The 23,807-nt window shown below is 38.6% G+C and overlaps 1 protein-coding gene and 1 long non-coding RNA gene across 4 annotated transcripts in view; one reads left to right on the top strand and one right to left on the bottom strand.

The window, feature by feature from the left end:
- ZNF862 (zinc finger protein 862) overlaps positions 1-22,304 on the bottom strand; it is a 30,917-nt gene extending 8,613 nt beyond the window's left edge. Inside the window, exons 1-5 of one of the 3 annotated variants that reach the window (XM_074267565.1) lie at positions 22,017-22,303; positions 14,221-14,332; positions 10,967-11,071; positions 7,930-8,630; positions 5,675-5,852 (exon numbers count right to left, since the gene is read on the bottom strand). In XM_074267565.1, the coding sequence (XP_074123666.1) occupies positions 5,675-5,852; positions 7,930-8,630; positions 10,967-11,071; positions 14,221-14,332; positions 22,017-22,040 (1,120 nt within the window). In that variant the 5' untranslated portion in view covers positions 22,041-22,303. Of the gene's footprint in view, positions 1-5,674; positions 5,853-7,929; positions 8,631-10,966; positions 11,072-14,220; positions 14,333-21,640; positions 21,760-22,016 lie in introns of those variants that run through there. The other 2 variants (XM_074267566.1, XM_074267568.1) reach the window with 2 other exon arrangements.
- On the top strand, positions 21,852-23,807 carry LOC141542884 (uncharacterized). Its single transcript, XR_012482265.1, has 2 exons — positions 21,852-21,962; positions 22,472-23,807. It is a non-coding gene; the product is annotated as an uncharacterized LOC141542884 (long non-coding RNA).

The raw sequence follows: 23,807 nt of genomic DNA on the forward strand, positions 1-23,807 counted from the left end.
CTAGGAGGTTCTGCAGGTTTAGAGTGACTGAGCAGGCTTCTTTTTGGTCTGGGATTACTGTGCTGGTTATTCCACTGAAGGCTTACACCACTGGGTTAAATGCTAGAACTGAATCAGAGCCCTGATCCTGAGCTCAGAGCCAAAGTACTCTTCAGAACTTATTCCTGCTTAACACTCTGCTAGGATCCTATTTGTTAACTGTTCCACTTTGTCCTGGAATCGTGACCCAAAACTGGGTAATAGGAGACAGAACTGGCTGTGAGATTCCTAGGGATCTTTTTCTCCTCTGATACTTTCCGTCCTGGTGCTCTGTTTCAATCTTGTTTCCATCCCTAAGCTCCAGAATGCTCCCTGTTCTTGCTTCTGTTCCTGCCACTACCTTAGGATACTTTTGCTAAACCATTTCCCCCCTGTTCTTTAATCTGTGTTTTGAAAGACAGCTCTCTAAGGGGGAAAGGAAGAAGAATATTCTGAGAAATGCAGACGAAATAAAAATTTTAAATATCAATAAAATCTTATTTTAAAAAATAGCAAAGGAAATCAGGAGTTCTACTATATAAATATCCTCAAACTCTAAATTTATGATGCTATGGTTAGCTTGATTGAGTCATTTTTTTTAGTCGTATCTGACTCTTCATGACCCTATCTGTGGTTTTCTTGGCAAAGATCCCAGAAATTTGATATTTTTTTCTCCAGATTATTTTACTGATGAGCAAACTGAAACAAATAGTGATTGAAGCTGGATTTGAACTCATGTAGATGAGTCTTCCTGACTCCAGATCTGCCAACTCTATCTACTGTACCACATAGCTGCCCTTATGTTGCTATGATATCTACTAAATTTAAGTTAAGGCAAGTGATCAGATTTTAAAGACTCTACTGTAACAGCAGGTTTCATAAACTATTTTTAAAGATATTTTTAGAATTTGAGAAATTAATAGTCAATTATATTGAGTGTCTTAGAGACACTATGTCTAAGTTATACAAATATATACAGCAATAATAGGATCCTAAATAATACATCCTAAACAAAGATTAGTTACAAACTAGATATACAGGCCCAAATCTCTGAATATTAAATCATTCATATTTAAAATCTCTTGCCCAGTTGTACAAAACATCCGATACAGATTCTCTGACATAAGTCTCAATTCTCAACAAATTACCGAAGAGGTTATATATTTGGAAAGGGGGTGTGTGGTGTGTATTTGATGTAAGAGAGAAAGAGGGAGAGGTGGCGGGGAGGGAGGAAAGAAAGAAGGGAAAGAGGGAGGAAAGAAGGAAGGGAAAGAATGAGGGAGAAGGAAAGAGATACAGCAGGGAGATGGAGATTTTAGGAATATGGTTCCAATATAATTAAGTCTATATAAAGAGTAATTCACTATGTGAAATCCATTACATTAAAAGTTGCACTGGGTCAGTATCAGTGAAACACGAAAACATCAGAATAATTAGGTATCTCACCTATTCCAAACCTCTCATTTTACAAATAATTCTAAACATATTCAAATACCAAATATTATGAAATATTTTCAGCAAAGAACTATTGTTTTGCTCTTAACCCTTGAAAAAGTATATATGATTAAACAATGGAATTAAAAGCATTTTTACAAATCAAAGGTGCTTAATGAATTATGGAAGGCTGTGATACCAGATAAATTGCCATAACAGCTAAAAAATATTTTTGAACCTCACGTTCAATAATCATTTCTTAAAATATTAGATGACACTTTTTGTTTTTACAATTTGAAAAGGATAAAAAACCCAGCTATATACTATAATCACATTGTTCAGTGCTGCTAAAAATCCAAAGACAGGAATGTCACTATAAACACCCAAAAAGTCATCACCCAGTCTATCTAGGACCTGTAAGGTCCCCAGTAACATGGCAGCCCACTCTTATTATAAGGACTTTGTGACATTCAGCCCAAACTGACCTCTCTGCAGTTCCTGACATTCTGTCAGATCTCTCCTCAGGGACCAGACTGAAGAAATCTAATGATTCCTTTCTAAAGTGTTATCTTTTCACATACTTAACCACGCCTATCATGTTGAGTTTCCTATTCTCCATGTTAGACATACCTAGTTCAACCTACTTCTACCAATCCTCCCAGACCACCGGCTCAAGGTCCTTTCCTAGCTTGGTTGGCCTCCTCTGGACATTTCCAAGATTTTCAATGTCCTTCTTAATCTGAGGTGCCAGAACTGAACATGATGCTGCAGAGGAGGTGTGATGAGAACAGAAGGCAGTGGGACTATCGCCGTCCTATATCAGGAAGCTTTGCCCCTCCTAATACAATCCAAGCCTGCAGTAGGTTTTTTTGGTTCCACGTCACACTGATGACTCACAGTAAACTTTCAGCCTATTCTAACTCCCAGATATTTTGGAACCACTAGCTATTTCTGCCTCACCCATTTTATACTTATGAAGCTCATTTGTACCTAAATGCGCAGTCATATTTTGCCTAACAGAAGACATTTAAACAGATTCAGTTCTGGCCTTTCAAGATGCTTTTGGTCCACTGTGCTAGCTCTTCTTCCTAGCTTTGTGTCACCTGTAAATGCGATGAGTATACAATCTACATCTTTATTCAAGTCACTGATGAAGTTAAACAGGCCGAGCACATAGATCTCTGGGATTGCTCAATGGTGACCAGTGATGAGCCATACTGATGCTGAACCATTAGTAACCACTCCTTCAATCTGGCCATTCAACCAGTTCTAAATCCATCTGTCTTACCATCTAGGCCACCTCTCTCAGGCTTTCCCACCAGAAATAAGATACTTTATTACGAGCTTTGTTAAAACAATAGAAACTACATCCATAGTACATCTCCTACTATCCAAAAATGGCATGAGGTAAAAATCAGGCATGATCTGTTGCTGATGAAATCATGCTGGCTCTTTGAAATCACCACTTCCTTTCTTAAGAGTGTCAACCATTTCTTTAAGGATCCATTCTAGGATTTTGCCAGGAATCTAAAGTTAACTCAACAGCTTATAGTTTGCAGAATTTCTCCTCTTCCTTTTTTTTGACAATAAAGGACATTTGCCTTTGTACAATCATATGATACCTCTCTCATTTTCCACAATCTTTTAAATATCATTGACAGAAGAATAGCAGAGGAATCACATTTACCAGTTTTTTTCAGAACTCAGTAATGTAGCTCATCAAGACCAATTGTTCTGATTTCATAAAGAAATAAAATAGCTCAGTGTTCTCTTAATCTTTCCTTATGTATCTTGAGTATCCACTGCCTGTGAGTCACCTTTGTTTTGTCATTTCCAATCTAGAAATCATTCTCCTTTACAAGGAAATAAAAATAATAGAAACACATGGCAGCTCTCTCTTTTTCTGCTGTCTATTTTCACTTTCCCCCACAAGCAAAGGTTTTATTTCTTTTAACATGCTTGCTACTATTTTCCAAGGTCATACTGACACAAATACTTGCTTCTATTTTCTGTACATTTCTCTTAAAAATTTAAGTTGACTGGCTGAATTCCCTGCACATTTATGTAAGTCTCTCTAGATCAATCCCATTTTTCCTACTTATTGAAATGATTTCCCTTTGTGTCTTGGGAATTTCATTGCTGAGTATTTCCTGTCCTTCCAGAACTCACTTTATCAGACAAATTTTAGTCCCCAGAAGGTAGCTAAATGGAACAGTGGTTAAAAGAGGAAAACCTGAATTTGAATCCTGCCTCAGACACAAGCTGCTAGATACTTACTATTACATTCAATACAGTTTTAGGTATATTAGCTCCCAGATCCTGGCACAGTGCTTTATTCACATTAGATACTGAATTAAAGCAATCTCTGCTCTATATTTTAATTCTTTATTCTGTTAGTTCACACAAGAAATTATTTTAACAAATAATTATTATTTTTCTTCCTGAGAGGCTAGTTGGTCCAAGAACCTTAGGTAAAAGTGGAGTCTCCAAAGTAACAAAAAGGAAGAGGCAGTTATTTCCAAAATAGAATTGATTCTAATTTATAAGAAATCAAGCCATTCTCCAATTGATAAATGGTCAAAAGATATGAACAGACAATTGTCAGATGAAAAAACTGAAACTATTTCTAGTCATATGAAAAGGTGCTCTAAATCACTATTGATCAGAAAAATGCAAGTTAAGACAACTCTGAGATACCACTCTTAGATTGGCTAAGATGACAGGAAAAGATAATGGTGAATGTTGGAGGGGATGTGGGAAAACTGGGACACTGATACATTGTTGTATATTGTGAATTGTGAATATATTCAGCCATTCTGGAGAGTGATTTGGAACTATGCTCAAAAAGTTATCAAACTGTGCATACACTTTGATCTAACAGTGTTACTACTGGGCTTATATCCCAAAAAGATCTTAAAGAAAGGAAAGGAACCTGTATGTGCAAAAATGTTTGTGGCAGCCCTCTTTGTAGCGGCCAGAAATTGGAAACTGAATGGATGCCCATCAATTGGAGAATGGCTGAATAAACTGTGGTATATGGTTATGGAATATTATTGTTCTATAAGAAATAACCAACAGGATGATTTCAGAAAGGCCTGAAGAGACTTATATGAACTGATGCTGAGTGAAAAGAGCAGGACCAGGAGATCATTATATACTTCAACAACAATATCATATAATGATCAATTCTTATGAGATGAACCAAATCAGTTCCAATAGAGCAGTAATAAATTGAACCAGCTACACCCAGCAAAAGAATTCTGGGAAATGATTATGAACCACTGCATAGAATTCCCAATCCCTCTAATTTTCTCTGCCTGTATTTTTGATTTCCTTCACAGGTTAATTGTATACTGTTTCAAAGTCTGATTCTTTTTTTACAGCAAAACAACTGTTTGGACATGTATACATATATTGTATTTAACTTATATTTTAACATATTTAACATGTATTGGTCAATCTGCCATCTGGCGGGGGTGGGGAAAAAGGAGGGGAAAACAGGCCCTCTTCAACAATGAGATGAACCAAATTAAGTTCCATTTGTTCAATAATGAAAAGAATCAACTACACCCAGCAAAAGAACTCTGGGAAATGAGTATGAATCACTACACAGCATTTGCAATCCCTCTGTTTTTGTCTACCTGCATTTTTTATTTCCTTCACAGGTTAATTGTACATTATTTCAAAGCTCAATTCTTCTTGCACAACAAAATAACTGTATGGATAGATATACATATATTGTATTTAATATATACTTTTAACATATTTAACATGAATTGGTCTACCTGCCATCTGGAGGAGGGGGTGGGGGGAAAGAGGGGAAAAAATTGGAACAAGAGGTTTTGCAATTGTCAATGCTGAAAAATCACCCATGCATCTATCTTGTAAATAAAAAGCTATAATTAAAAAAGAAAGAAAAAGAAAAGGAAGAGGCAAACACAGACATGTTTCATCATCTTTACAAATTAGCTAATGACCAACTTAGTGACATTTATGACAAAGGCTTCCATAACTGAATGGGAGTGGTGAGAATGTCCTCAGGTAGCCACCTGCTACTTTCACCCTGAACCGCACAGAGCTAGCCCCAAGGGAAAGAATATGATGCAGAAACCCAAAGCTGGAGGGTTTATGAAACGCAGCATAATCAGTGCCTCTGCTGAAGGAAGGACAGGAACAAAGAGGAGGAGTCACACTGCTGAAGCCCTACCAGAGGATTGTTTACCTAACGAAGCCAGCAGCTCGTAATTCATGCGCATCACATCTCTGTACAGTTCCTTCTGCCTCTTGTCTAGCATTGCCCACTCCTCACGGGTGAAATACACTGCCACGTCCTCAAACACCACTGGAAGCTCCTCAAACACCACTGGCACTTCCTGAAACATCCCCTCTTCAGAAGGATCCTGCAATAAAAAGCATTGGGCACTCAGTATCCCCAGAAGTCCAAACACCACTCACAAACTCCATATGGCCCTTCTCAGAGCCCATCCCCTGCTGGACAAAAAAGTCCAGCAAGGTCCCAAAAACTCCCTAGAGTTCCTGAGGAAATAGTTTATTTAGCATCATGGTACCTGAGGTATATAATCAAAGTAACCCCCCTAGGCAAGCTTAGGCAGGAAAAAAGAGATGGCTATGAAGAGCGTGCCTTCATAGAAGCACATTCCAGTGCCATATTTCTCTAAAATCTTGATTACCAAGGTTAGCTGTGAATGAAACTTCAACCTTCTCAAAATCAATGCACTAAATGTGGACCCTAAAGCTATGAGGTAAGCCCAGACAACATAAACACAGAGCCTAGATGGAGAGAGCAAGGCTCAAGCAGAGGCAGCCAGAAAAGCTCCATGGTATTCCCTGTTCTTAACCAGAGACCAGCTTCTCTTAGGAAGCCCCATCTTTTCACAAGAAGGAGGAAAAGGGAGAACTGCCCAGGAGCTAGAAGGCTGGAAGCCATACCATATGCTAGACACAAAAATAAGGCAGAGAACAATGTAGGGAAAGTCCCTTCTTCCTGTAACATCTCCCTTGAAAGTGGCCTTTCTCGTTTTGATGCTATCCTCATAGCTTCTGAAGGAATTTTGAGTAAAGAAAGCTCACTGATATAATACGACTAAAGCTAAAAGTACAAAAGATCATATATCATGTACTTCTCCGACAAACCTTCAACTGTACACTTAAAGGAACTTAGGCCCAGAAGCAGAAATGACTTGCCAGAAGTTCCATAGACAGTCCACAGCAAAATCAGCCTTAGAAAGGAAGGGAGGTCTCCAGATTCCCAAGCACAATGTAGGGCTTCATGCAAACTTTGGTCCACAGTGATACTACTTGGTAAGACTAAGAAGTGGTCCTGGTAACATCACTCACTGCTGAGACACTGAATGCAAATCCCACACTAATTAGATCATTCACCATTAAGGCAACTGGGGATGCAGAGAGCTAGCCTTTCTTATTACTTCCTAAAACAGTAGCAAGGATAAGAAGTTAACAGAATTGGACAATCTTTCAAAGGAAGTCAAACACTTTTCTATAATATTGCCTTCATGTCAAATTTATAAAATGCAAAAAAAATCTTTTAGTTCTTCACTCTAATGGATTCAAGGCAAACTCAATAGATTTTGGGGTCAAAAATGCCATCTGCATCCAGAAAAAAAGACTGTGGAGATTTAATGTGAATCAAGACAAGCATGTGCACTTCTTTTTTCTGTTTTTTTTTCCATGGTTTTCCCTTTTATTTTGATTTTTCTCTCCCAATATGATTCATTCAGCTATATGTATAAAAAAATAAACAAACAAAAGAAAAAAATAGAGTTTTTTCCTATATGAAATGGCATTCTTCACTTTGAAAAAGAGAAAAGTTTCAAGAATCATCTTCCTACCCCAAGCAGGGATTACTTAATGCCTTTATAACAAAATCTGGCAGTGTTTGGCCTTTTTTTTTAATCTAAGAGGATACAATGGTTAGTTTAGTTTTATTTAGAAAAGAGAACAATGCTAGAACAACTCTTTCTCTCCCAACTCTTCCTCATCATTCTGCTTATATCACTTACTTAACCCTAACATTAAAATATTAAAATATCTTTCTTAAATGAATTTATTCATTTTAAAATATGAGTTTAACCTTTTGTAGTTCCCTATCAAAAATGAAATGTTTTTTTTAATTGATATCTCTCCAAAAAAAACCTCCCTATCCCCCACTTTAACACTTACTGCTCAGATTGACTTAAAGAAATGTTTTTCATGTTCCCTCCAGCTGCTAATGTCTGAGATTCTATGAGATTTCCTTCCTTCTATTCTGTATATATTTTATAAGTGCATACTTTTTTACATACTATTTTTCTATTAAAACATAAGCTTCTTGAGAGCAAGGATTTTTTTGTCCTTCTTTGTATCCCTATCACTTAGAATGATACCTGGGACATGGTAAATGTTTAACAAATACTTGTTGACTGATTAAATATATGAAAAATTATTCAAACATAGTACCTGACAAGAGAACTCTGTGGAATCATCGAACAAACTATTAATGTTTGATGAGGTACAGATGTCATTGATGACATCATTCTGCCTCACATCTGAAATACAATCCAAGTAGAGAGCTGATGCTGTTCCATTTTCAATGGCGTCCCCAAGTTCAGATCTGGAGTTTGGAAAAAGTTCTACCAAACCATCATAATCACCCAGGGATCCTGGTGGATAGAGCACAGGATAATCTGCATTGAAAAGATGCTCTGCACTGGTCAGCACGTTCTCAGATGCTTCTCTGATGCTGTCAAAACGAGCTGCCCAAACAGGGTCCTTTGCAGCCAAAGCATTAACACAAAACTTGTGGGCTTTACTCTTTGCATGATACTTGAGTGTTTCTACCTTGAAAGGTCCTGTGTAACCTTCTATTAACCTAGACCTTTTGTCCCGAACAGACGGGTACTCCCGGCAAGCAGAGCAAAACAGGGCCGTCTGCTCCTCATTCATGATCAACCATGGAAACTGCTGAAACCAAGATTTCTGGATTGAACGTGGCCTTAATATCTTTTTGGCTTTTCCTATGGAATCATCTTCTACATTGTCATATCCTGGGTGACTGAGGTGGGAAACACAGGCTTTTTTCCGTGGTGGCAGATGCACCCCAACTTCTCCAGTGGGACCCTGTATGTCTACTTCTCCCATGGATCTCCTCTTATGATTTCCTTTAGAGAAAGAGACAAAGGTAATTTGCTTTTTAAAAAAACTGAATTTATATCTAGTAGAAGGTAAATTTTTTGAGGGCAGAGACTGTTTTTGGTTTTGTTTTTTGTCTTCACAACCCCAACAACAAGCACAATGCCTGATACTCAGTAAGCATTTAAATGCTAAGAGTTAAGCTGAGTTACTACCTTGAAATGAGCCTGTAGTAATGTGTCTAACACAATCAAAGGATCCTGAACATGGACACAGAAATTTTTGCTAAAGCTGAAAGTGACCCATTTTTCAACTGTACAAGTGGGCTAATTTCTTTTCCCATTAAATAAAAATAATTCAGCAGAGGGTTAGATGTGCCAAAAAAGTGAGGTGTTCATGCTTGTAAAAGGTTAAAGGGCTTTCTTTTTTAAAGAACAGAATCTGGCAGATACCACATCTCTACAAGTTATGCTGGATATCACAAGGCACTGGTGATCTTTCCTGCACGTTTTAAAAAGCTATTTCTAGAAGATGGTTTAGAATCTAGAGCTGTAGAATGTTCAAGTAGAAGAAAATGTAGAGAAAATTTAGATCTACTTGTAAATCTCTTCTGTAGCAACCCTCACAGATGGCTATTCTAATTTTGTCCAAATTCATCCCAGGAAAGGTTATTCCACTGCTGGACAATTTGATTCATCAGACAACTATCTTTATGTTGAGTCCAAATCTATTTCTTTTTCATTTTGATCACCAGCTTTTAATTGTGCCTTCTGGAATAAGATAGATCAAATTTGCCCTCTCTACTACATGACAGCACAAAAATTCTTGAAGATAGCTATTATACATCTCTCTCATCTTCTGTCTAGAATAAATGCTCCCAGTTCTTTCAATTGTCCTTTATTTGAAGCCTGTGTCAAACAGCCCCACTCTTCATCTCATCCAAGAAATATTTAACTGGTACAAGGAAAAGAGAAATGAAAGTATTTATTAATGCATCAATACCTAATCTAAGCATATCAGCTGATATGCTGTACCCTCTTTCTTAACAATCGAGGGCCATTACTGTAAAGCTGATAAAATTAAGAGTTGGGAGCCCAGCCAAGGAGGAAAATCTAGTCCCTGTGACAACTTAAATCTTAAACAAAAAGTACTAGGATCCTCTGGGTCAACTTGAGTAATATGAAGAAAGTTGGAGCAAGGAGTACAAACGGACAGTGGTATGGGCATAATGACTCTTTGTGGTAGGGTTTCTTTAGGGCACTCTCAATTACCTTTCTCTCTCAAAGCAGAAGATAATCACTTAATACAGAGGAACACTACTATTTGTGCCATCTCTAAACAGAAAGCAATCCTGAAGGGGATGGTTACTAAAAGGGAACAAAGAAGACAATGAAGAACCCTGAAACTGAGCAGTCAACCACTCCTACATGCTTATCAATGTCACTGGCATTTACCAGGCTCCCACTACTAGGATAAGGCCAGGTAGATTCCAAAGTTATAGGAGATGTAGTTCTTGCCCTCCAAGAATTTAAGTCTAACAGTAGAGACAGAACAGGCTAAAATAAAAATTAAAGCAGATGTCAGTAAGAAACACACAAATCAATTATAATCATATTAGTTATTAAAGCTCATTTGAAGAAATACAATAATTTATAAACAGGTTGCTATTTGTAAACTGGCTCAAAGGAAAAAAAATGAGATTCAAGAATTAAAATAATTAAAAGAAGCATTCAAAACATTAATTTTTGAAACTTTCAATTTCATTAACAATGAATTTTTACCTTTTAAATTACTGTTAAACGATAACAATACATTTATATAAAATAATGTAATTAACTTACTGTTTTAATTCAATTAAATGGATTTTGCTAATTCTGATATCTAAAATCCCAAGTGAGTTTTCTCTTCTATTCCATATGTAAATCAGTATGCTTGCTAGAACCATAGACAATATTTGTATCCTCGGACATCAGCAACTTTTGAGTTTTGGAATTTACTCCTCATATTTTATTCTACCATTCTTCCAGCTCCTCACATCCCTACTGTTCTGGCTAGTCTTAATCGTCGATATACTGGTGGTGTACAAAGTATTCTGGGAAACTAGAGAAGCACAGCCCAGCACAGCCCCTTGTTTCTATACAACTTGGTGGCATCTTGAGTCCCCAGATTGAACCAAGACAAGGGTGCTATAAGGATACTTCATATTCATATGGTCCTGGTGTAGAATGACTATGCAACCTAGAGGATCTAAAAATCTCTAGGGGGAAGAGGGAAAATTATGAGCCAGAGGGGAGATCCAGGATTCCTATTCTTACTCTTAATCCCCAAGCTTTCCATCCTCTTCAAAAGGCAAGTCCAAACTTACCCAGGTGATGATTCAAGAATTTCCTCGGGCCTGGGGCATCTACCAGCCATGGCTCTACCCCTCCTTCAAGCTTACAGAACAACTCCGGGTTAGCAATGGGAGTTCCTATTCCAAAGAACAGAGAATCACAGTGAGGTCCCGAGTTCCAAAGGAAGAATATTCCTGTAAGTTGAAGCCATCCTCTGAGAATAGAAGTAGGAGACAAGTAGCGGATTCTCTTCATGGGTGAGTAGTCAAGAAAAGGAGCAGGTGCTTTGAGTTAGTTGGGGGAAAAAAAAGAAGACACCACTCCAAAAAGTAAGGGACCATGTTAGTTAATGGATACAAATACAAAAAAGAAACTCCAAGAGAAGTTCTATTCAGTTCACACTTATTACTGAGGATTTAAAAGTGCTTTATAATAAAGGGAGGAGGGAATGGCCTCAAGCTGGATTGTAGAAGCTTTAAATGCCAAACATTGGATCCTACAAACACCAGGGAACCACTGCAGCTATATGAAGGATGGACTGGAGAAATAAAAGACTTGAGGCAAGGAGACCAATTAGGAAAATACTGATATGATTCAGAGGGAATGAGGTTTTGACCTGGGGGTGATGGCCATGTGAGTAATGACAAGAGGAAAGACTGGAGGAATCATGTGGGGTTGGAATCAATAGGGTTTTCCAAGAGTTCTGAGAAAACCTCAGAAGAATTCAATGTTCCAAGATTCTATAGGAGAACTAATTCAAGAATTAAGGAACCTTAATCTATTTTGTGTCATGGAACTCCTTTGACAATCTGTTGTAGCTTATGGATCCCTTCTCAGAATAACTTTTTAAAAACTCATTGTTAAATAAAATGCTAAATTTCAATTGTGTTTAGTGGCAATAAAGCTGTATTTTTCCATCCAAATTCACAGATTTCCTGAAATCTATTCATGGACCCTTGAAGATCCCAGATAGAGAACTACTTCTCTAGAGAATTTAAAAAAAAACAACCTGATAAAGCAAACAAAAATAACTGTAATGAGGAAAGAAAGGCATTTTCTAAGAACATGCCTGTGATATTATAAAGGAGAATGTTACTCATATATGTATAGAATAAGGGTGGTCTCAGAAGTGCCAAACAGCATTACTATTCCATTATCTGCTGTTTGCATCCATTTGGACCTCTTCAAAGACCAACGCAAATTCTATACAGAGTAGGAGATGTAGCAGAGTAGAAAGAACAGCAGAGAAATGATCAATAATTAAAAAGAAAGCCAGAGTAATAATTCATATCCTCAGAGGCATATGCACAAATATGAGCAATAAATCAGTTGGCCAATATGGACCTCTCGTCAAACAAGAAGCATTTATTATATATTTACTTTGGGCCAGACACTGTACCAAATACCAGGGACACAAAGAAAAAGAAAAAGGATTTCTGCCCTCAAGAAGTGCATATTTTTGAGCTCATACTTTTCTTAATCTTTTTTTTTAGAAGCAATCAGGGTTAAGTGACCTGTCTAGGGTCACTGAAGCTAACTTTGAATGCAGGTCCTTCTGACTCCAGGGCCAGTGTTCTATCCACTATGTCACCTAGCTGCCTCAGAAATCTGCATTTTAATGGGGGAAACAACATAGAAATAATCATATACATACAAGATATCCTGAGAATAAAATCAAGGAGAAAGATACTAAGGGATTTGGGGAAGAAGAGTGAAATCAGAAAGGAAAATCAGAAGGTAGGTAGTAGCTATGTCAAAAGAAACCAGAGAAGCTAAGAGGCAGGGGAGAGGAGAAAGAATATTCTAGAAATGGAGGACAGCCAGTATAAAAGCAAAGAATCACAAACTGGAGTGCCTTGTACATGGAACAGCAAGTGAGGATATAAAGTACAAGGCAGCCAGAAAAATAGAAAGGGGCCGGGTTGTGAAGGGCATTAAATAATGCTTTATATCTAGCACTCTCCACAATGTTTGGAACAGATTAGGTGCTTAATTAACATTTGCTGTATTGAATATCTGATCTTGGAGCTCCTGGAGTTTATTCAATAGGAATATCATAGGAAGGTGATATGATCAGAACTGCACTTAAGAAAATTGCTTTGGTTGGATTGGAATGGAGAGAAACCAAAGTAAGGAGACCAGCAATATTCCAGTGGTGAGAGCTTTTGCCAGGGTGGTGGCTATGTGAGGGGAAAGAAGGAGTTATGAGAAAAATGAAGATGTAACAACAGACTTGACACTTGGGGTAAATGCAGAAGAGCAGCAGACTGTAATGAGTGTGTGAGCCCAGGGGTCTGGGAAGATGGGAGCATCCTTAATGAGAAAAAAAAATGAAAGGACAGAAAGGTTTAGAAGAAAAGAAGGAGTTCATTATGACATTTTAAGTCTGAGATATCTAAGGAGCCTCCAGTCCAAGATGTCCCTGCAAAAGGATGAGGAGTATGGAGGTGTGGAGAAAAGCAGGAAGAAAGACTAGTACTGGTTGTACAGATCTGAGGATCATCTACACAGAGACGATAATAAACCAGGTAAACAAGGGAACTTAATGGAAGGAACTAAATTTGATCAAATTAAGGATTGCTGAGACTTAAGTGCAATATGGCTTAAATTTATTACCAGGAAGTGGACAAAAGAAGTAATCACGATGGAAGAGGCTGGTGGGTATGTCTATGTCTACACATTCAGTGAAGCTTTGTCTGTAGCCTGGCTTGTTGCATAGTTTTTCATATAGATGACTGCTAGACTAAAAGTTCCTTAGGGACAGACGACAGGCACTTTGCCTCCTCCCTTTTCCTACTTTATAGTCCCCTACCCAGAGTAAGTGCTGCTGCCCAGTGGTCAGTGGGAAGACTTCTGAGTCAGAAGACCTGGCCTAGATTATAGCTCAGATGCTTCACTTCTTGGCGACCCATGAAGCTCTAAAAGACTAAAGGCTGCACAGCTGGGACTCTTCACTAGTAAAGGGACCTCCTCACTAAGAGCTCCCCATTCTGATAAAATCACAGGTCAAAATAAATACATTTTAACCCTGAAAATGTGTCTCTTTTTTCTTATCTGAAAAAGGGGGAGAAGTTGAACTAGATGGTTTCTAAAGCTCCAAAACTCCATGTCTGTACAGTGCAATTGGGGAAAAGTTGACTAGAGAGATGACCAAGCAGCAGATATCATGATGAACGGGCAGGGAAGGGGGGAATGTCCCTATCCTCACACTCTCCAACCTCATATATACTCCTATAAAGAAATGTTACCCTAATATGACTCTAGGGAAGCAAATTCAAATTCCTACCTAGTGGCGCCACCAGCTTGTCAGAGCCACAGAGTTCCTTTTGCTGCTCTCCCAACAGCATCCATTCCTCCTGAAGCAAATACACTGTGATGTCATCAAACGTCACCAACATCTAGGAGGGAAAAAACAAATCAGTACAGACTTTTACTCAAGTTTATTTTTTTTACTTCCTCTCCTCTCCCTTTTTGTGTCACCTATTCTCTCTGATGCCCTATTAGTCACTGCCTAGTACCTGCTCTTGGCTCTAGCCTGAGCCACATCCTTTCAAATATTCTCAATGATGGCAAACTGACCTGTGAGGATGGATATAATTTCTGGAAGGTGTCTGATGTCATTCAGTATCAAAACTATTGAATAAAGCAGACATTTAAGCGGCTGAATGACAATATTGTTTACAAGTAAGGTATGATTATAAAGCAAAAAGACAAAAAAAACCATGAAATGTGATTTTGAATGATATATCAAAAAAATTCCTAAAATATTTTGATTAAAGGAAGCATTAGTGGGAAAAGGATATCAGCTCCCAAGTGGGATGATCATGGAAGATAACATTTATTGGATATATAAGTTCAAATATATTAAAAATCAGTTTGCTTATCTTATATTTTTCATTAATATAAACAGCCAGCTATATCAGAGATGTGTTGATTTGCTTTTGCTTTGCAAGCTCCCAGGAGCAGGTAAACTGTTCTTTTCTCTATTCTATCCCCTCAACACTAATGTATAAAGTACAAGATTGAGCCCTTTAAAGGCTTAGGAAATTGTAATGATAACAAAACTGTCTTCTCATCTCCAAATAACTTAAATTTAGTACCCACTTTCATCATGCTATTCTACCACTCAGGAACCTTTAATGGAGGGAAGAATACAGCACTAATAGGAATAAGAATCCAAAACTAGAGCTTACTTAAGTTCCCACTTAAAGTGGGAACATAAAAAGCAAATATCAAAATGGGAAAATCTACAAAAGAAAGTTGAGAAAGGAAAAATATTTAACTGAAAATATCATTGGTAGACAAGAAATCAATGCAAGCAAATTATCTTTTAGGAAAGAGCAGCAATATTGCACTGTCAGGCTAGGTAATAGAATAATTTATACAACTTGGAAGAGATAACCAAATGAATATGTTGACCTATTCAACATACTTGAACTCCTTCTACTATGTGCCAGTCACTGTGCTAATTATGGTAAGGGATGGAAACATTAAGAAAAAAGGGGACTAATGGCCACAAGGACTTTACAATTCTATACCTCAAAGTTTTTAGAAACTATGCAATTTTAGATTAGCAGGATACATATATTATCTCATTTGAACCTCAGGCAGATGCTATTATCATCCTCATTTTATAGATGATAAAACTGAGGCAGACAGAGGTTGAATGGCTTGCCCAGGTCACCCAGCTAGTAAATATGTGGCACCTTTTGAACCCAGGTCTTTCTGATTCCAGGTTTAATGCTCTATCCACCTCAATACCCAGTGTCTCCAAGTTAAATGTTCATCCTAAAGTTCTAAAATTAATTCTAGTTCTAAAGCTTATGTTTACTTTGCATAAATCTTACAACTAAAAGAAATGGAAATTTCTACTTTTTGTATTTTTGAAAAAGACAGGAAATGATATATGTACATGTATTTATATATATATGTGTGTGTGTGTATGCACATCATGAGAACCTAATGAATTTAATATGTATATACACATATACAGTCAAATATCTATACGTACACATCACTTATATATACGTATATATGCATCTAAGTGATGGTCCTAAAAAGTTCCTAGATCCTGGATAAAACACTTTTTCACTAGGATACAGGATTTTGAGCTGGAGGGGACCTCAGCAATTACAGCCCAATCTCCTCATTTTTACAGGTGAAGAAACCTGAGCCTAGTGCAGTGAATTGATGTACCCCAAATCTAACAGGTAATAAGTACAAGTATTAAAATTTGAACCCAGAACCTGACTTCAAATTAAGTGCTCTTGTTTTTACCAAAGTGCAGATGCTGCTACTATTAAAGTGAAACATATCTGCTATTGTTTGATCCTCATGATACTGTTTGAAAGACCAAAAAAAAAAAAAAAAACTGACTAGCAAATGAGCAGGAAAACTGAAAACAAAGTGGGAATTGAATTAACTAGATTCTATATAGATTCTAATCCTGGCTCTGCTACTAATGGCCAAGTAATCCAGGCAAGTTACTTCACAGGGCCTAAATTTCTTCATCTGTAAAATGGGCCAGCCTAACTGACCTCTAAAGTTCCTTCAAATTTTCATATTCTTGTGATCCGAAGTTCTGGCAAGAGCTAATTGACAATCTTCTCTTCACTGTGAATATTATACAAAGGACAAATTTACCTGCAAAAGATGCTTAAAATGTTACCTATCTTTTTTCAGATGTCTTTTTCATATCTGTCATGGATCCTTTTGAACAGTGGACCCCTCTTCAAATGCAATTTTTAAATGCAAAAAATAAAATATATAGAATCACAAAGTAAAACAATTCTAGCGAAATTGTCATTAAGATTTTTAAAATATTAAAGGCTGAAAAGGCCTACGGGATTCAGGATCCTTATCACACACACAAAAAAAATTAAAACTCAGGAAAAGAAAAAAAGGAATAGAAGAGATTGATCTATGAGTTTATGTAATAAACCTATGCTGTGGCTCCTGAGTAAATCCTTGTTTTGGAAATTGCACATTTCCATCATTAAGAATTTAGCCACACTCAGTGGATAGAGCACCAGCTCTTACGTCAGGAGGACCTGAGTTCAAATCTGGTTTCAGACACTTAACACTTCCTAGCTGTGTGACCCTGGGCAAGTCACTTAACCCCAAGTGCCTCCACCAAAAAAAAAAAAAAAAAAAAAAAAAAAATTTAGCCACAGTACTGTTTGCATGTGTATACATATATTGTATTTAATTTATACTTTAACATATTTAACATGTATTGGTCAACCTGCCATGGGGGGGGGGGGAGGAAGGAAGGGAAAAATTGGAACAAAAGGTTTGGCAATTGTCAATGTTGTAAAATTACCCATGCATATATCTGGTAAACAAAAACTATTATAAAGCTTAAAAAAAAAAAAAAAAAGAATTTAGCCCCATTTTTCTGCCAAGACTTTGAATTGAAGCTCTACTGCCACAAACTAGATATAAGGTATACTAGAGGCTCAGAGACAGGGAAGGAAAGCAGCTTTTTTAAAGTGGGAAAATTTATTTTTATTTAAAATTCAGATTTATAAAATTCTATGAGTCTTCGGTTCAAATCCTATCTCTTCTACTCACTAGTACTTTACTTCAGAGGCAGCTGGTAATACAGTAGGTAAAGTGCTGAGCCTGGAACTAGGCAGCACTAAGTTCAAATTTGATCTCTGATGTCTAGCTTTGTGACCTTGGACAAATCACTTAACCTCTCTTTGCCTCAGATCTTCATAAATAAAACTAGTATTTATCTTGCAGGGTTTAAATGAGCTAGTACTTGTACAAATGCTTAGCAGTGGGTGCCTGGCATACAATAGAATCTACAAAATGCTTATGCCCATACATGATTTTAGAAAAGGCACTCAAACTTTCAGATTCTCAAGTTTCCTCAACTCTAAAAATAGGTACTGTAATAGTACTAACATCTCATGAGAGGGTTATTGTAAGGATCAGTTCTGAGAAGGGATGTAAAACACTTGGTAAATCACAAAATGCCACCCTAATTTGGTTCTTATGACTGATAATTATTATCAAAATGGCATTATATCCAAATTATTGTCTCATAAAAAGGATGAAGAATTTTAAGTATTCATTAAGAGCTTCAATACTCTAGCTAATCCATTAGGAGAGGGGGAGGAGTATTATCTTTTAGGAATAAAATTCCACAACTCTAAATGCTTAAGGAAAAACCTAACATGATCATAGTCATAACATAACAAGACATAGAAGGCTAATTTCTTAGACTTTATTTAATTCTATACAGTTTCAGTGTCACCTGATTACTGAAAACCTCAAAAGCAAGAGGGGTACCAAAATATACCCATTTGATATTCAAGGCTTAAAAATGGATGCCCAAATGCTATTTTTTTGTTAAAGTGCAGATTTTAAAAGAAAAACATTAACAGTAGGTTCAGTTTATACTCAGAACCAAATATATATAATTAAATTTCAAGCCTTTGAAAGGTTACAAAAATTTGAGGAACAATGGCTAATTGGTAAAGATATGAACGCAGTGACAAATGCAAAAATGGACAATTACTTCCCACTTACCATTCCTAAACAACAGAGATGTATACTTCAGTTTGCAGTTCACTATAATCACAGAAAACTAGAATGTATTCATCTACTAGCCATCTAGAAAAAAAACAATTTATTCCTAGTACATATTTTTATTTCAACTCTTTGATTGATATTGTCAGCAAGCAGATTATAACTGGCTCTCTATTCTCTTCCAATATATCACAATCATTTAAAATTTATAAATTCTAAAGCCTGCAGTTTCTTGATAAAAGTAACAACAAGAGCTAGAGAAAACCTTAAACATTTAACAAGAAAGCTCCATGACAAGGTGGATTTACTGTAAAATTTTACTTTATTACAAAAAAAAAAAAAACCAACCCCATCAGTCAGGTAGTCACAGAATATCAAGAGTTGAAAAGAGGCATTCTAAAATAAAAGACTTAATCTAACCTTAACTCATCTAAAACGTTGAATCCCCTCTATAACATCCTGAACTACCACCCAGTCTCTGAGTAAAGTCCTCCAATAAACTACCCACAAACTCTTTTGTGAATAGTTTATTTTATTATGGATCATTTAAGTTGGGGAGATTTTCTCTATATTGACCTGCTTCCCTGTATGTAACACAAATTCTGTATGACTGAGTTAATTTTTCACAACTGCTCAAACATTTGAAAGCCACAATGACTAAAACTGTGCTATCTTTAATCATAGTTTCTAGTCCCTTGCCATCTGGCCACCTTGCTCTGGCCCTGTTCTAATTTGTCAATATATTTCCTAAAAATGGTACCAGAATGGCATCTCATATTCTAATTATAATTGGACAAGTACAGGGAACTATCACCTCCTCTGCTCTGGTCACTACAATTTTGTTGATATAAATTAAGATCATATTATTTTGTTTGCACATCACCTGTTGTCTCACATTGGCTTTCCAGTCCACTAAAAATTTCACTGCACTAGAGACTGCTCTTTGGCTGACAATGATCTAAGACTTACATAGCTACCTTTGGGGGGGGGGTAGCGGGAGTCAGTCCATCGGGCTCCAAATCTATTCTCCCTCACAAGACTTTTTTTATCTCCAATACTAGGAAGGGGGAGGAATTTGGTGAGAGACTCCTGGTGTATTAACTCCATAACAATACAGATCAGCCACTGTTCTAGAGCTTAGTACCTTAAAAGGAGAGTAAGTATTCACCAGGGCCAAGGAATCAGCATGTGTCAAAGTAGGAACTTAAACCAAAAACTTTCTGACTCTGAGATTAGTTTTCTCCCAAGTAAGCCACATTATTTTTCTCATTACAAACTAATCTATATATGGTATAAAGACAGATTAGAAACACTTTAACTTCAATATATACACACTAAATATTATGAAATATCCACTTTTTATTCAAAGAACAGGGCCTTTATCTTGTCTTTATATCTCCTACAACACCAAGAATCTACTAAGTTGCTCACTACCAATCCTGTTTCTGTTCCCACTTGTAGGCCAATGCATGGCAAACTAGGTAAGGCTTTATCATCTACAACAAGTGCAGGCTGTTGTTGCCTCAGCTGCTCCTGAAAGTTAATGTCCAGGAAGAACATGTGAGGAGTTTTCTTCTTTCTTTCTATCATCATGCTCATGCTAGGGAAAGATTTGTGTCCATGTCAACTATCAGAGAATGAGAAGACCAGATCTCTGAACAAAATCCCCTCATCTGCTAGAGAATCATCAGGCCCTAAAGCTGCTGCTTATGAATGAATGATTCCAAAGGAGAACTACTATCTTTGACTCTGAAAACAACAAAACTATTTCTCTTCAGTGTCCCCAATGATGAAAAGAAAATTCTTATGCTATTTCAACATCTGAACAGAACACCTACTACATTCACCCATGGGCCTCAGGAGCTGTCCTTGGGTTTGAAAGGCAGCTTACACTGGCATTTTATTTTGCAATCACTTTCACTCATTAACTCTCTGGGATAAAAATCTCATTTCAAAAGATACTAAAAAGAGAGTCTTATCCAACATTATTCTTTGAGTCTAGATTAGAATCAACCATGAAATTAACAGCCCTGGGAATCTGTAACTGTATCAAGGATATTTGTATATCCAATCTAAAAAGCAATATCCCAGGACATTGTCATTTATTTCCTTCCAGGTCCATATGCCAAGGAAATGGAGCTATGCAAACCAAGATGGAAACCAATCAGACTTCAGGGATGAAGGTCTGAGTGTAACAAAGTATTTACAGCTCTCTATATAACTTTTTTCTAATCTCCTTTCCATATATCCATAAAGTCTATGTCACAGATACAATTTAGGGAGATGAAATGACAAGCTCCTTTGAGTGCAGGAACTGTTTTGCACAGCTCTAAACTCACTGAACCATAAATCTAGGGCTGGAAGGGGCCTCTGAGGCTATCTAGTCCAATCCCTTCATTTTTACAGATGAAAAAACTGAGGATCAGGGGATTAATTTGCCCAGGTTACATAAGTGGGTTAAATATTTCTGTACACTCTCCAATAAAAAGCTGACACATGCTAGACAGTCAATAAATGAGGCTACCTGAAGGCTGGTCATGTTACATTGTGTCAATTCATAAAATCCTATCACCAACTCCTAGGGCAAACTACCCAAACTAGTGATACAAGGAGGGAAGTCTCTCTTTACAATATTCTAGGATTTCTCTCAGCTTTCATTCCCTTCTAAGCAGCGTCTTTAAGGACTCATCCACCTTTTCAAAAATGCATTCATGATATTCCGAGGAGACTGGAAGAACGGCAGTTCTTTATATCAAAGAACCATCTCAACTTTCGGAAGAGGCAGCGGCGACTTTTTCTGGCAAACAGGAGCTGCCATAGTTCAACAACTTGCTCCTGCCCTAGACAGTCCGTATGACATGAATAGCTTGTTTCTTCTTCTCCTTTCTCTATTCCCAAAGCAAAGTGGTCCCTTTTTCCTTCCTAAGTTTTTAAGACCAGAGAAGCATGGAGAGACTAAGAGGACCTTCTAGGAAAGGGCTGAACACGGGCTCGACCTTCCGCGAGACTGCTGTGGGATCGCTTCTCCTCCACCCGTCCTAACAGGGAAAGCGCTTTTCTCTAAGACCCTAGCTTTCGGCAAGGAAGGGCAGGGGATTTAACGTTCACTGCACCTAACCGTCTAAAAGTCCCACTGCCCAGATCCTCTCCCTCCAAACCCACGTAACTGGACACGGCTCCCCGATCTGCTAACGGCCGACACTCCGGGCAGCAGATCGGTTTTTCCAAACCCGCTTCCGGAGGTCACTCGCCCGACCGCTTCATCCAGCAGCCGGAGGAGGTCGACGCTGGCTCAGGGCTGGGGAAACGTGCTGGCCACTGCTCCCTCTCCCGTGTCAAGGAGCTGCGAGAAGCTGCGGCACATCAAAGAAAGCAGCTGCGGATGCAGGAGGCGGCAGAGAGCATTAGCCCATCGGGCCTGTGGGCGGGCGCCTCCTTCCCTGCAAGGCTGCCTCACCCACCCGCCGACCCGGCGCGGGCTTCCCTAAAGTAAGGGGGCTGAGGGAGGAGGTGTGGGGGCGCCCGCGTCCTTTCCCATCCTACCTGCCCTGACTCCCCGGACTCCATGGCCCCGCTGTCCTCGGGCTGCGCCGACCCCTTCACAGGACCCCGCCCCCCATCCTCCCGAAGACCCTTCTCTTTCTCCCTCCCAGCCCTGAGGCCTGTCAGAAGACTGGCCTCTGAAGCAGAGAGCGCCGGGGAAGAGTCCCGGCCCAAGGACTCAGGGAACCGAGACCACCGAGGGGGGGACGGGCAAGTGACCACGACCCAAAAGGGGTACTAGGCTTTAGCGAGCGTCGCACCCAGCACCCAGCTTTACGGCATCGGCCGCAGCCTCACGGGAGGCGTAGTTCGACCAAAGTAGGCTGCCCTCTGAAAGCGCTGATTGGCTATTGCAAAACGCTATCCTGATTGAGCCAGGGAAACTCTATTCCCGCCCCACAACCTCTTCCCCCCCCCCCCCAGCTTCATAGCGGGGCACCATTCTTCGTTGCTAGGTAACCGTCTCCTTCTTCCCACCACACACGCCTTCGATTCAGCTCCACGATTGGCCACCGGACAGGCGGAGCGTGGAGTGGGTGGAAAGCTTTCTTTGGGTTTGGCGCGCCTCCTACTCCCTTCTGCACATAACCTCCTGCTACTAGGCAACCGTTCAGCGTTTTCACGGCCGACATTCTCTGTCCCGCCCTCAGCCACGAGAGCCTGAGCCTGGGAGAGACGTCAGCAGGTTCTCTCTGCCCACATTCCTTCCGAAGCACAGGGCGGGCGCGTCCAAAGAAGGCTCGGACCGGATTCTAGGTCTCTGAGTACAGAACGTCAGGACTGACAGAGACTCCTCGGGAAGAAAATGACTTGCGTGCACGGCCCGCTGAGCAGTTGGAGATGAGAAGGTCCTCCTTTCCTTTTCTCCTCTCCCTTGGAAACAATAATAGTGTAGCTCTTAATGGTTTAAAATGGTTTTAAAAGTGTTCTCCTACCTTTAAGGTAGGACGTATGAAAAAACCGGGGTTTACATAGGATGTGCTTGCCTGATGGTGTTGTTGGGCAGTAACGAGGAAGCTCTAGCTTCATCTGGTTTTCTGTTTTTTTGCTGTTTTGTTTGTTTGTTTGTTTGTTTTTGACAGTTTCTCCCTCGTAATTACATCATCTGCAATTACAATACTCATATAGACACTCACTGTGATAGGCCCTGGGTGTGGAAGCTGACTCGGAAAAGTAGTTCCCTTTTTTTTTTTTTTTTTTTTCAGTCTGGCACCTGCATGTTTTGGGAGTGCATTTCACATCCTCCCTCTGACCAAGTGAATATTTGACCTTCAAACATCCCCAAGATTACATTTCCCTTGCTTCTTTTTTATTTTATTTATTTATTAAGACTTCTTTAAGTTCCTATTCCTTACCCCTGTAAATGTCCCCCTTCTTTATCCTCATTCTTGGCTTGTTAATTAGTCAGTCTGACAATGTTTATTGAGCACGTTCTATAGCTACCCTGGACTTCTCTACTATGGAGAAATCCATCTATTATCTTCAGCATTTCAATGATTCTGTGACCTCATCAATATGGTGATTCCTTCTGTCAGCGCAGAGAACAAAATACCCCACACACAGCTCTTGTCCCTGTTCTCTCACATTCTCCATAATCTCCACAATGTCTTCCGTAGGCCTGTGTTTTTTAAAAAATATTTTGTGGTTACCAAAGCAGCTCTCAAGTTCTCCATCCTTTATACTTTATCCTTTTTGTATGATCATCTCAATTTTCCCTGTCATGTCTTAAATAAATGATGTCCCTTACATCACTGGTGTCAAACTGAAATAAAACTGGGGACCACTAAGCTA

The sequence above is a fragment of the Sminthopsis crassicaudata genome, chromosome 5, assembly GCF_048593235.1.
Source record: "Sminthopsis crassicaudata isolate SCR6 chromosome 5, ASM4859323v1, whole genome shotgun sequence".
Lineage (NCBI taxonomy): Eukaryota > Metazoa > Chordata > Mammalia > Dasyuromorphia > Dasyuridae > Sminthopsis > Sminthopsis crassicaudata.